We start from the raw sequence: 14,430 nt of genomic DNA, 5'->3' as shown, positions 1-14,430 counted from the left end.
TCTCCTCATGCAACTCTTTCTCTTTCCTCGCTCCCACACTCTCTCTCCTCATTTTCTCAGTTAATATTCAACCGATCGTAAAATCGAAGATGTCGTTGGGTTCCTATCTCTGCCATCGACATTTCTACCGGAAGGGATTTATCGTAGGAGCAACATAGACACCACTCCTAAGGTAAAGTAAACTCTCACTTTTTATTCAATTTCTCCTTAGATGTTCAGCTAAATCGACGATCGGGCACCACCATGGGGTCTTAGTCTCGATCGTCGTCATTTTGATTAGAGTAAATTTTTTATTTGGGTATCCTAGACACTACTCCAAAGCGAGAGTGAGATTTGGGGAATTAAGTAAATTAGTTATATTTGAGAGTTTAATTGTTTATTTGGAATTTATGGGCTTAGGAAATGTTAAAATAGTATTTTATTTAGGGTTGATTTAATGGAACTAGGATTTTTGATTCAGGGTTCGGGTTTTCGGGGTTCTTGTTGACGTAGTTTAAGAACACAGGTAAGGGAGAATATATATTAAACCAGGTTTTATGAATTAAACGGATAAATGGATTATGTTAGGTATATATATATATATATATATATATGTTTTCGTATGGGTTTAAAATGCCAACCGTTTAAATTATAATTTCTGAGCCTAGGACTATTTGATATGTATTTGTGAAAATGGACAGATGAAAGTGAAAGATTTTTTCAGGATAATTGTGTAGGAAATTAAAGGTATACTTTCAGTATATGAATGATAAATGAGGGTTGACTTATTTTACAGAAAATGTTTGAAATATATTGCTAAATTATGTGGCATAAGTAAAATGGAAATTTTGTGTTGAATTATGTTATATGAATGAAATGCAGGTTATACAGGAAATGCAATAAGAATGAAAATGTGTTATGAATTATACTGCGTGTAATTGTTAATTCAACCATTAATAAATGATGAACAACTAAAAGGAGTTGTAGTAGCAGAATAATGTAAATCTGTATGGACTAACTGATAAATAGTTGAAAGGAGCTATAGTAGCAGAATAGCGCATATTTATGTGGTCTAATTGATGTACAGTTTAAAGGTGATGTAGTAATGAATGCAGAAAAATAAATGGAAAGAATGAAATGAAAAGTGAATGAAATGGAAATGAAATGCAAAATGTGAATAATATAAAATGAGAAAAAATCATGTAAAGTGAAATGCTATGAAATGTCAAAGCCGAGAACATGAACGAATGAGAAATATCGAATAAATGATAGACAGAGTAATATATTATTGTAGTATCAGTATTCATGTTAGTATAATATGTATTTATATGGGCGGGGCAAACTCTTTGCCCTAGGGTTTGTTCAGAAAGGCGAGTGCCCTAGTAGGTATTAGATGTAGTAGTAGGCTGCATAACGTATTAAGGTAGAGGGAAATTAGTTGTATGGGTGGGTAAATTTCCTTATTCTTAGGAGTCTTTATTGGTAAACTTTTGTATGAACTGTGTGAGTACGAGATTACTTTTTCACCTAATGGCTTACTGAGTAAGGTAAGTGCCCTGATATGCTTCAGTTGTGACCATTGGTTGCCTAAGGTATTAGAGCAGAGGGGTACCACTTGTATAGACGGGCAATCACCCCAATCCTTAGGTATTCTTGTGGGTAAAATACCTTACATGTGTTTGATCAGGCTCAGGAAAGGATTTTAAAAATTATGATAATGATATGCAAATGATGAATACATATACATATGTTATTTACAAACCTCATGTTGGCCACACGTTGATTTAATATATTGTTTCTTCTCTTACTGAGATGTGACTCACCCAAATACAAATATATCTTTTTCAAGATCTCCTCGTGATCAAACTTAGAGAGTTCGGGGTTATTCTAGCATTTTTGGATATAACAAGAAAAAAGGTATAAACTTTGATAATACTTTTGAGATGTATAAGTTTTATGTTTTATGTTTTAAATCTTCTTAGTTGTGAATACTAGAAGTTAACAATTATGTTTTTGGAGATATATGTGGATACAGGTAGATGAATGATTTATTTTAGAATGTAGATAGATATAGAAAACTCTAGTATTATATTGGTTGAGAATTGTAGTTATGTTTTTCGCTGTGTAATTGTTAATGGAATAACAGGTATAGGAAAATGGATTACGTGGCACCCGGGTCCCACCAGATGGGTTTGGGGCACCATAGAACATGATTTAAGTAGAATAACGCGTCATACCCTATTTTCGGGCTTGGAGTGTTACACTAGATGCCATTGAAGGAGGATTGCCGAGACTTGTTGTCTGTGGCTCTGATACCATGTTGGAAGAAGAAGAGTTGTTGCGATGCTTCTCGTTGAATTTCTAATTGATAAGATAGGTACATATATATACATATACAGGAAAAGGAATATCAAAACTGAAAAGAATTTGTTACAGTTTGTTAGATAAATTAAAAAAGGGAATAACAAAAATACAAGGCAATAATAGATTACACAAATGTAGATTCCTGCGCACCAACTGTTTGTGAAAATGCCTCCTCATTCCAATTTTGCAAAGTTAAAATCTTTTGAATTTCAACTGTACAAAAAGAAATTTAATTTTCTTCATCTTTGCAAAATATTTTTTGAGAATAATTGACTGGAAGGATGAACTCATAAAAACGTTAATTTTTGATAGGGTCCTAAAAAAAAATTGGTAAACTACTAAAGTTGTATGCTTTTGCAATATCTATGAAATGAACCCAATTTCAAGTTAAGTAGGGAGTTTTTACCATTTCACAAAACAGATGAATGTTTTATGTCCCAAAACAGATAGGAGAAAGAGGTAATTGATGGCTCAAATCAAGGCATTAATTTGGGAAAAAAAAATGACAATAAAATTTAGGATTTAATCAACCAAAAATTGAAATTTTAGAGCAAAAAAATAAACCAAAATTTGAATGGAACAAAGTTGATAGGTCATTGTTGCAGTAGTTTCTATAAATTAACACAAATGCACTACGAAGTTGAACGCATATTAGAATTTTAACTGTTATTGAACTCAACTTTGAACTTAGGTGATTAATCTCTCAACTCCTTGTTGGTAAAATTAGAAAACAAATTCTTTAATGGAAACATTTCTTCCAAATTTTAAAAAAGTAGAGTGGGATTGTTTCACCGAAAGAGGAGGATGAGAGCCGTTTGCTTGTTCAAAGAAATGTTAGGGAATTGAATGGGTAGGAACAGTATCACACAGCTAAAATAAGAAATTAGAAAAGAGGAATTGACACCAAGATTTACGTGAAAAACCCCCAAACAAATTGAGGGAAAAACCACGGGCAAGAGTAGAAGGAATCCACTATGAAAAATAATGATACAACTGCTCTCAAATTAGGAGAAACTATAAACACAAGTTACAACAGAGATACTTTGCAGGAGAGTACTTGATTTCTCTCTCTAAGGTGGAGTTGGAGATGCTTGGGATGGATATCTTCCTTTACCACCACTTCCCTATTTATAGGGGTTTTGTAAGCCTCCTTTCAAAGCCGTTAAATGAATAGTGCAGCCACCTTTGTAGACTTGTGCAACCACCAAATGAATAGTGCAGCCACCTTTGTAGACTTGTGCAACCACCAAATGAATAGTGCAGCCACCTTTGTAGACTTGTGCAACCACCAAATGAATAGTGTAGCCACCTTTGTAGACTTGTGCAGCCACCAAGTGAATAGTGTAGCCACCATATAAATAGTACAGCCACCATATGAATAGTACAACCCCTATGTTAGACTTTGAATGCTAGAAATGACTTTACAATTTAACATTCTCCCACTTAAAGTCATTTTCAAATCCCTTCCTTTTTTTTTTTTTTATCCTTTCTAGTCTTACCAGTTTCATGCCACTTACGTTTTTGTTAAGCTATAAGAGGATCTACACCATATGAACTTGTCAGTGTTGATTGGTTTTGTCATAACATCTGCTAGGTTGTCTTTGGTATGAATCTTTTGCATGTCCACACTTCCTTCTTCCACAACTTCTTGAACGAAGTGATACTGTACTCCGATGTGTTTTGTCCTGGAATGAAAAGCTGGATTCCTTGCATTATGCAAGGCACTTTGACTGTCACAATATAGAGAAATTTTCTCTTGATTGTGCTCGAGTTCTTCCAATAGTCTTTTAATCCATATTGCCTCCTTGCAAGCCTGTGTAGCTGCCATATATTCAGCTTCAGTTGTAGACAATGCCACAACAGTCTGCAACTTTGATACCCAGCTTACTGCTCCTCCTGCAAGAGTAAACACATAACCTGTAGTGGATTTTCTTTTGTCAAGATCACCTGCAAAATCTGAATCAACATATCCCCTAACAATAAATTCTGATCCTTCATAACATAATGCAGCATTTGAGGTCCCTTTAATGTATCTTAGGACCCTCTTCACAGCATTCCAATGCTCTCTACCAAGATTCGCCATGAACCAACTAACTGTACCAACTGCTTGAGCAATATCTGGTCTTGTACAAATCATAGCGTACATTAGGCTTCCCACTGCTGATGCATACGGAACTCGAGACAATTTCATCCTCTCTGCTTCATTGCTAGGACACATACTTGAGGATAATTTATAATTGATAGGAATTGGGGTAGAAATTGGCTTATAATCTTGCATGTTGAAGCGTCGCAAGACTTTCTTCAAATAATTCTTTTGAGAAAGCCAAATCTTCTTGTCTTTTCTATCTCGGTTAATTTGCATCCCTAAAATCTTGTTTGCTGGTCCCAAACCCTTCATATCAAACTCCCTAACCAATTGTGCCTTCAATTATTGGACTCTTTCTTTGTCGGGACCTACAACCAACATATCATCCACATACAACAATAAAATAATGAAATCATTATTACCAAACCTCTTGTAGTACGTACAATGGTTTGCACTGAGTCTGTTGTATCTGAGGCTAATTATGAAGGAATCAAATCTCTTGCACCAACATCTTGGCGCCTGCTTTAAGCCGTACAGAGATTTGGTTAACCTGCAAACCAAGTTTTCTTTTCCTTTTTCTTCAAAACCTTATAGTTGGAGCATGTAAATTTCTTCTTCAAGTTCTCCATGAAGAAAAGCAGTTTTCACATCTAACTGCTCTAGATATAATCAAACACAGCACACATAGCCAATATAGTTATGATAGTAGTAAGTCTAACAACTGGAGAAAATATCTCATTAAAATCAATACCTTCTTTCAGAGCATACCCTTTCACTACCAGTCTTGCATGATATCGTTCCACCTGATCATTACCATCTCGTTTGATCTTGTAGACCCATTTATTTCCAATGGCTTTACGTCCATGTGGTAATGGAACAAGCTCCCATGTATTATTTCTGTACAAGACTTCAATTTCTTCCTGCATTGCTGTCATCCACAAAGAAACATCAGTGCTACTAATAGCCTCATGGAAAGTTGATGGCTCTCCATCTTCTGTTAGAAGACAATATGCAGTATTGCTTGTCATGACATAATCTAAGTGCCCTAATGGTTTCCTTGTTTCACGTACTGAACTTCGAACTTCTGTATCATTGGCCTCATTTGATTCTTGTTCCTCATGCTCTGGTGCGGCTTTAGAAGAATCTTTATTTTCTTCTATCTGAATAGTAGTCGTTTCCGAAGTGTTGTTGTTTTTTTTATTTTGCATTTCATTTTCTAAAAATATCACATCTCTGCTAACTACGACCTTGCGGGCAGTGGGATCCCACAGGCGATACCCCTTGACTCCGTCAGCATAACCCAAGAATATGCATTTCCTAGACTTTGGGTCCAGTTTAGTTCTTTCCTGGGCATTATACATTACATATGCAGGACATCCAAATATGTGAAGAGAAGAATATTGGGCTGGCTTACCAATCCACATCTCCATCGGTGTCTTCAAGCCAATTGCTATTGACGGTGATCGATTTATCACATAACAAGCGGTTCTAACTGCTTCAGCCCATAATGACTTGGCTAGATTTGTAGTCTTCAACATGGCTCTGGTCCTTTCCAATATGGTTCTGTTCATCCGCTCTGCTACGCCATTTTGCTGAGGTGTATGCATAACAGTGAACTGCCTTTGAATACCCTCTTACTTGCAAAATGAAATAAAATTGCCGTCTTTATATTCTCCTCCATTATCTGTCCTTAAGCACTTGATTCTTTTTCCAGATTCAAGTTCCACTGCGCTTTGAATTCTTTGAACACTAGAAACACATCTGACTTCCTCTTGATTGGATACACCCATAATCTCCTAGAGTAATCATCAATAAATGATACAAAATAATGCGCTCCTCCTAGGGATGGAACTAGTGATTCCCATACATCAGAATGAATCAAGTCTAGAATGTGTTTGTTTCTTGCAGTAGATCTTTCAAATTTTATTCTATGTTGCTTACTTGTAACACAATGCTCACAGGAAGGTAAACTTACTGATTTGAGTCTGGGAAGAAGATTACGTTCTGAAAGAATCTTCAGACCACATTCAGACATATGGCCAAGTTTACGATGCCACATTATCGTTGATTCTTCCTGGGTTGATGCAACTGATGCGTCTCCCTGTTGTATAGTATTTCCCAGCAGTGTGTATAGATTTGCCACGATCTTTTTTGCTTTCATCAATACAAGCGCGCCTTTGACAACCTTCAAGATCCCATTTTCAATAAGGGTCTTACAGTTGAGGTCATCTAACTGTCCAAGAGATAGTAAATTTTTCTTCAAGCCCTTCACATGTCGTACCCCTTGAATAGTGTGAATTGTACCGTCGTACATCTTCAGTTTAATATTACCAACTCCAGCGATCTCTAAGGCATGATCATTACCCATGAATACAGATCCGCCTGAAATAGGTTCATAAGAGTGGATCCAGTCTCGGCGAGAGGTCATGTGCCAATTTGCTCTTGAATCCATGATCCATACATCAGTAAGTTTCTTACCACCTTTAGAGATCGTTTCCGCTTCCCTGTACATGATTTCGCCATCACTAGAAGTACTCGCAATGCATCCTTGAGAAGCGTTCTCCTCGGGAGCTTTCCCTGCATTCTTCTTCTTATGCCAACAATCCTTCGAGATGTGCCCCCTTTTGCCACAGTTGTAGCATTTAAAATTCTTCTTACTTCTTGACTTTGATCTACCATGATTGTGACTCCCACTAGGGCCACGTTCTGTTGATCTTCCTCTCGTCATCGGTGGTGCCTCAACTTGTTGAGAACTGGACAATCTTTCTTCCTTGTATTTGCGTCTGGATTCCTCTTCCAGAACAGCCGCCGCTCCATCATCGAAGACTAGATTATCAGACTGAATATTATTTGTATTGTTGATGATGAGTTAATCATACGAATCTGGCAAACTTTGGAATAGAAGCTCCACTCGTTCGGTTGGCTCAATATTATGGCCTAACGTTGTCAGTTGGGAGAACAACGTATTAAGATTGTTGATGTGGTCTGTAACTGATGTGGAGTCACTCATTCGAAGAGAGTAGAGTCGCCTTTTTAAGAAGATATTATTGTGAAGTGACTTTACCTCATAGAGCTTTGTCAGCGCATCCCAAATTTCTTTTGCTGACTTCTTCTCTGCAATGCTTGATAACACTGAATCTGCTAATGCTAGATGAAGATTAGCCACAACATTGTCATCCATCTCGCTCCATTTTTCGTTAGTTATCCCTGTTGGTCTGTCTCCAATTGCTGCTAAACAATTGTCCTTTCTCAGGATCGCTTTCATCTTCAATTTCCAAAGGGAAAAATTACCCCCATTGAACTTCTCAATTTCGTACTTTGCTGCCATTGTAGTAGATAAGATCTGGTCCTCCACTAAACCGGCTCCCACTTTTTCACCGTGATCAATACCGTATACATGAACAGTATCGTAAATGAATGGAACTGTATACTTGAACAAATCTCGTATACGTTCACAATACTGTAAAAGTATCCGGTGACACGTGTGAATAGTAATCGAGAATAGTAACCCCAACCCAAAGGCCGTAACCCAAGTCTCTGATACCACTATTAGGAAATTGAATGGGTAGGAATAGTATCACACAATTAAAATAAAAAATTAGAAAAGAGGAATTGACACCAAGATTTACGTGAAAAACCCCCAAACAAATCGAGGGAAAAACCACGGGCAAGAGTAGAAGGAATCCACTATGAAAAATAATGATACAACTTCTCTCAAATTAGGAGAAACTAGAAACACAAGCTACAATAGAGATACTTTGCAGGAAAGTACTTGATTTCTCTCTCTAAGGTGGAGTTGGAGATGTTTGGGATGGATATCTTCCTTCACCACCACTTCCCTATTTATAGGGGTTTTGTAAGCCTCCTTGCAAAGCCGTCAAATGAATAGTGCAGCCACCTTTGTAGACTTGTGCAACCACCAAATAAATAGTGCAGCTACCTTTATAGACTTGTGCAACCATCAAATGAATAGTGCAGCCACCTTTGTAGACTTGTGCAACCACCAAATGAATAGTGTAGCCACCTTTGTAGACTTATGCAGCCACCAAGTGAATAGTGTAACAACTATATAAATAGTACAGCCACCATAAGAATAGTACAACCCCTATGTTAGACTTTGAATGCTAGAAATGACTTTATAATTTAACAATAAATATATATGAACTCAATAGTTCTAACTCTAATTCTTATCCCTATTTTTGTTTAGTCAAATAAATATGAAATTGCATTCCGATAGGAATATTAATTCTTCAACTCAATGAAATAATGACTTTCCCTCCTACCTCACGGGGTTACAAATTTAAATCAAATGCAACAATCACATGAACAAGGTTCATTAATCTCCACTGGTCCAATTCAAAAGCAAGCTATTGAAAGAAGAAATTGCGACGTAGAACTTGCAATCAATTTGAAGAATCGAAGGAGATGAATAGTAATGGTTTCTTGGAGTTTCATTCGAAGACTTGGGAGTTTTCCATGTCTGGTTCTCAATTTATTCCCCCGAGAAGTAAACGAAAGCAGACATTGAAATTTTTCTTTTTTTAAATCCAGAGTAGGTTTGATCACGAAACTCCATGTGCTCATCAATATTGAATAATCGAAAATTTGTGGTCCTGTGGACTTTCTGCACCATTCTATGGATTTACCGGACTTACATACTCACGCAACAACCATGGATCATCGAATCCGCCATTCAAGCCCCGCCAACATCGCACCGCAAGATCGAACTCCGCGATCTTCCGGTTCCAGATGTAGGATCCCTTCTTCGTCGCAGTCAGTGTTTCTTCCTGTTCATCGATTCCGAACCAAAGAAATGCTAGGGAAATTCGCCTGCGAAGACAGCGGAACTAAATCTCCGCTGCCTGTAGATCTTTAACTTGTAATAAATCAAAAGAGATCGAGATCTTCTCTTACAAAATTATCGGCGATCGATCGACGAAGATGAAGAGATCAGCAACTTCCCTGGTGTTCATCCCTTGTCCGATGATAGGCCACCTCGTCTCGACGGTGGAGCTGGCAAATCTCCTCGTCGATCGCGACGATCGACTCTCTGTCACCGTTCTCCTCATGAAGTTGCCCTCCGATCCCAACTCTACCACTTACATTAACTCCCTCGCAGCGGCACCCGATTCCTCCTCCTCCTCCGCCGAAGCCGTGACCGGCCGCATCCGGTTCGTCATCCTTCCTCAGGAGGACTCAGTCCTAGAGCTACTGCAATCTTCCACTTCCCCCAACACATTCTTCTCCGCTTTCGTGGACTACCACAAAACCCGAGTCCGAGAGGCCGTGGCCCGACTCACTGAGTCAGACAACTCGGTCCGACTCGCCGGGTTCGTCGTAGATCTGTTCTGCACCCCCATGATGGACATAGCCGACGAGTTCGGCGTCCCTTCCTACGTCTTCCTCACCTCTGGCGCGGCTTTTCTCGGTCTCCTGTTCCATCTCCAGGTCTTACACGACGAGCACGGCGTGGATGTTACTGAGTTCAGGGACTCGGGCGCTGAGTTGGCGGTTCCGAGTTTCGCGAACCCGGTTCCCGCCAAAGTCTTGCCTTCCATTGCAATGGACAAAGAGGAAGGTGGGTCCAATTTTTCATTGACCGTTACAAGACGATTTAGAAAAGCAAAGGGCATTATGATTAATACATTTGCGGAGCTAGAATCTCATGCTCTCGACTCCTTTTTGAGCTACGGCAAAAAGATCCCACCTATCTATCCTGTGGGACCCATTCTCAATCGAAAGGCTAAGATTAGTCGTGATGCAACTGAGATCATGATGTGGCTTGATAAACAACCTCCAAGGTCAGTGGTGTTTATGTGCTTCGGCAGCAAAGGGAGCTTTGATAAGGACCAGATTCGAGAGATAGCGCATGGGCTTGAGCTTAGCCGATGCAGGTTCTTGTGGTCATTACGTCGGCCATCGATGAAAGACCACTTTGGACTTTCTAGTGAGTATTCAAATCTAACAGAGGTGCTGCCCGAAGGGTTCTTGGAACGAACGAATGAGATTGGGAGGGTAGTGGGATGGACCCCACAGATGGCAGTCTTATCCCACGTGGCCATTAGAGGGTTCATGTCGCATTGCGGGTGGAACTCCATATTAGAGAGCATGCGATGGGGAGTGCCAATTGCCACATGGCCGATGCACGCAGAACAACAACTGAATGCATTTGAGGTGGTGAGGGAGCTAGGATTGGGCGTGGAAGTCACACTAGATTACACAATGGGAAGCGTGGGGGTTGTCATGAATGGAGAGGACATGGAGAGAGGGATCAGGGGGTTGTTGGAGGATGATGATGAGATGCGGGAGAAAGTGTGGGGAATGAGAGAGAAGTCCCAAAATGCCATAAGGGAAGGTGGGTCCTCCTGGTCTTCACTAGAACGCTTCATTCATGATGTTATGTCTATCAAATGAACACTATAATTTGCAACCGAAAAAAAGAAAAGATTGCAAGGAACGAGTTTTTCGCCATTTGAAACTCATTAGTTATCAAATGGAACTTAATTTACCACATATTTTAAGTTTTTATTCATTAATTACCACATATTTTATTTTCTTTCTCGCTTATGTAGATTACAAACCATGAAAAAGTGAATTCATTCGTATTTTTCTTTTCAAGTTCCAAACACCCTTAATTATTAGTTAATTAGAATTTAATTAAAGAATACATTTGGGCATAGTGGCTTGAGTTGTATTAGTGCTTAATTTTCTTTGGTTCAATTCTAGATCCTCAAACTCAAAATATATTCCTTATTTTCAAATTTTCATTTAATTTTGGAGGGCATATGGTGCGGAATGCATGTAGAGCAACAACTGAATACGTTTTAGATGGTGGGGGAGCTAGGATTAAGTGTGGAGGTCACACTAAATTGTAAGAAGGAAAGCATGGGGTTGTCGTAGATGGTGAGAATGGATCAAGGGGTTAATGGACGGCGATGATGAGGTGAAGAAGAAAGTGTTGGTGTCACGCCCCAAACCTGTTAGGGTCTAAGGTGCGATTTTTTATAAAAATTGCACAAATAACGTAAGGAATAGAAATAGCAAAAATAAATAAAATCTCATAAACTTTTATACTAGAGTGCTAAATAACCGCATTATAGGAGTATCTCCAATATCAAGATTCTTAAAAATTTCAAAACATAAAAGAATTTCTAGCTAGTACTATACTAGTATTTATTCCAAACTGTTCTCTCTAATCCCGTCCACGTGCTTGCTATGTCTGATTCTCAATACGCTCTTCAAAGCTATCTGTAAGGTAAGAGAATAATTGATTGAGACGACACTCAATAAGTAAGAAAGATTATATCAGTGTGTAGCTATGATAACCTTTACTGTACCATAATTTTGTAATTGTTAACATTTAATACTATAGTTCAAAACTGCATTTGTGAAACTATAACTGTTAGTTTTAAACTGTAACTGCTTTTTAAAACAATGAACTGTAACTATAATACTTATATATATATACTTTCTCTAAGACTTATTCTGTAAAACATCCCTTAGGCTTATAAACTGTGGGTTATGTTTACCCCTATGGAAAGGTTGTGCGATCTGAAACTAGACTTAACCAGCGGCCAACCAAATTAAGTCAAACTATAAATGTAAGTGAGATTTTCCCTATTAAGTCATGTTTCGGAACCATATGTGCACTCAGGAGAAATCCACTGCTTTGAAAATCACTCTGTAGAACAGTGTGGGTGCACTCTAATCTTTATAACCGTAAACTGTAAGTTACGGTATCGAGCATCTGTAACACTCTAATCTGTGAACCATATGAGTTTTTAAAAATATAATAATATATATCATGCAATAAAAAAAATATCATCATTGGCCATTGTTTCATAAAACATGTAATGCACTTTAATAAAAATAAGCCCATATCACACAGTTTTTGTGCTGAAAATATTTATTTTCAATAGAATATCATAATGTAGTAAATTACACGAGAGAATTAAAATATTTTCTTTAAAAATAAACTCAGGTATATTTTATAAAAAGCCGACATAATCAAACCTACTTACCTTGATCTTCTCAGGAATCGAAAATTTTCCAGTAAATCCTAAACCTATCACAAGATAACCACAAATCCTAACCTGTCTTTGTATCAATTAAACATACATGATATAATACTTGAATGAGGGTCAGACCCCGTGGGGTACACGTGAACCCTATACACATTCGCATACATATCCAACTCATCAAATACGTAGTGGAAAATGTTCTTTCTATACATACATCATACCATACCAGAGTCTATACAGAACTAGAATATACGTTCCCAAAATTATAGTACATACCCCAGGTGTCTGCAAAATTAAACAATGACAACCCAGTTACAAAACTCGTACCTACATAGATACTAAACGTAGCTAAATGACACCCCCACTTCCGGACGCTAGGATGTTAGTTTCGGCTACCCAAAGGACCTAAAAAACATTTGTATATTCAGGGTGAGACACCTCTTAGTAAAGAAGAAAACAGGTTATATCAGTGTGTGACATACGAGTGTTATTTCGGCGTAAAACATAACACAATACAATACAATATGATACAGTTCAATACATTTTTAGTATTTTCCACAAATCCATTCCAGTACATACAATACCAAACATACGGTCAGTGTTGTCACACTCAAGCACCTGATATCCTGCAATAACCGAAGCCTCATAGCGATATCGTTGCTAGTACGGTATAGCTCACACCCATCGGTGACCAGTCGGAAAGAACAGATGATATTTCATACAACTAATACAAAAAATCAGGGTATTAGTGAAGTATTAGTGACGAATTTATAAGTATTAGTGACAGTTTTAAAATAGTTGCTATATATACCGTTACTACTAACTATTAGTGACGAATTTTAAATTTGTCACTCATAATGGAGTATTTGTGACGGATTATAACCGTCACTAAAACCCAAATACCGTCACTATAAATTCTACACCGGCTCAGCTCAAATTTGTCACTAATAGTAGGGTATTAGTGACAAATTATAAATTCATCACTAATACCCTACTATTAGTGACGAATTTGAATCCTTCACTAATAATTAAAAAATTAAAAAAATCTTTAATACTAATTTTTTTTAATCATCAATTCCTGTAAACATCTGTAATTACATTTTCGCATACATAACTTGAAACCATAATTACTACAAAATTCGTAAATCATTCAAAATTTTGAATTCAAATACGAATTCAATTATAATAATGAAATAACATCTATTCAAATAACAAAAAAAAAATTCAAAATATTCAAATTTAAATACAAATACTAGTACAAATTCAAATTAAAATGCAAAAATTCCATTTGTTCAAATAACAATAAAAATTACAAAGAAATAATCAAAAATTGCATCCGACGACTGTAGTACATGCATGCATGACATCGTGCTGATGTTATGACAGCCGCAAACCCTATAAATTAAAAGTCATAAAAAAAAAATAGTATACAAATGGAGAGGTAGCGCTCAGTATAATCAGGAAAAATGATTATATGATATAAAAAATTCGCAAAAATTTCATAATCATGCATATTACACAATTTGTACGATAGTAATATCAATAATAATAAAAATTATGTCAGTATTTAAAGTTAAACACTGAGTTCATATATTTTCATTGAGTTACATACTTAAAAGGTAGCCTATAAAGTCGAAGGGATGATTGGAGAATTGGTTTATATAGATCCATCCTAGTTGAAACTATATATAAAAACAACATTGCTAGAAATTGGCAAGATAATATTTCCATTTATTCATCAGAAGGGGCGTCCCTTTTGAAGCCAGAATCAATTTTTCTTGATATCTAATATAATGCATGAAATGGTCTTTGAATAACCATGAGAAGATACACACACAACTGTACCTGCAACTACTTACATATATTATGTGTAATTACCTTTTAATTTTTTGAAAGGTAAAACCGAGTGAATTCATTAATAAACAAAGCTTAAGTCAGAGACCCGAGGATACAAAAGTGTAGGAAGACCCAAAACAGGAA

The 14,430-nt window shown here is 37.1% G+C and overlaps 1 protein-coding gene across 1 annotated transcript; it reads left to right on the top strand.

The window, feature by feature from the left end:
* The first annotated feature begins 9,412 nt into the window (after positions 1–9,412).
* Positions 9,413–10,843, top strand: LOC131167522 (anthocyanidin 3-O-glucosyltransferase 2-like). Its single transcript, XM_058126327.1, has one exon. It carries the CDS (start codon positions 9,413–9,415, stop codon positions 10,841–10,843), a length of 1,431 nt encoding a protein of 476 aa, XP_057982310.1.
* The last annotated feature ends 3,587 nt before the right edge of the window (positions 10,844–14,430 follow it).

Source organism: Malania oleifera, chromosome 11, assembly GCF_029873635.1.
Source record: "Malania oleifera isolate guangnan ecotype guangnan chromosome 11, ASM2987363v1, whole genome shotgun sequence".
In the NCBI taxonomy this organism is placed as follows: domain Eukaryota; kingdom Viridiplantae; phylum Streptophyta; class Magnoliopsida; order Santalales; family Ximeniaceae; genus Malania; species Malania oleifera.
This window is presented reverse-complemented; position numbering and strand designations above follow the sequence as displayed.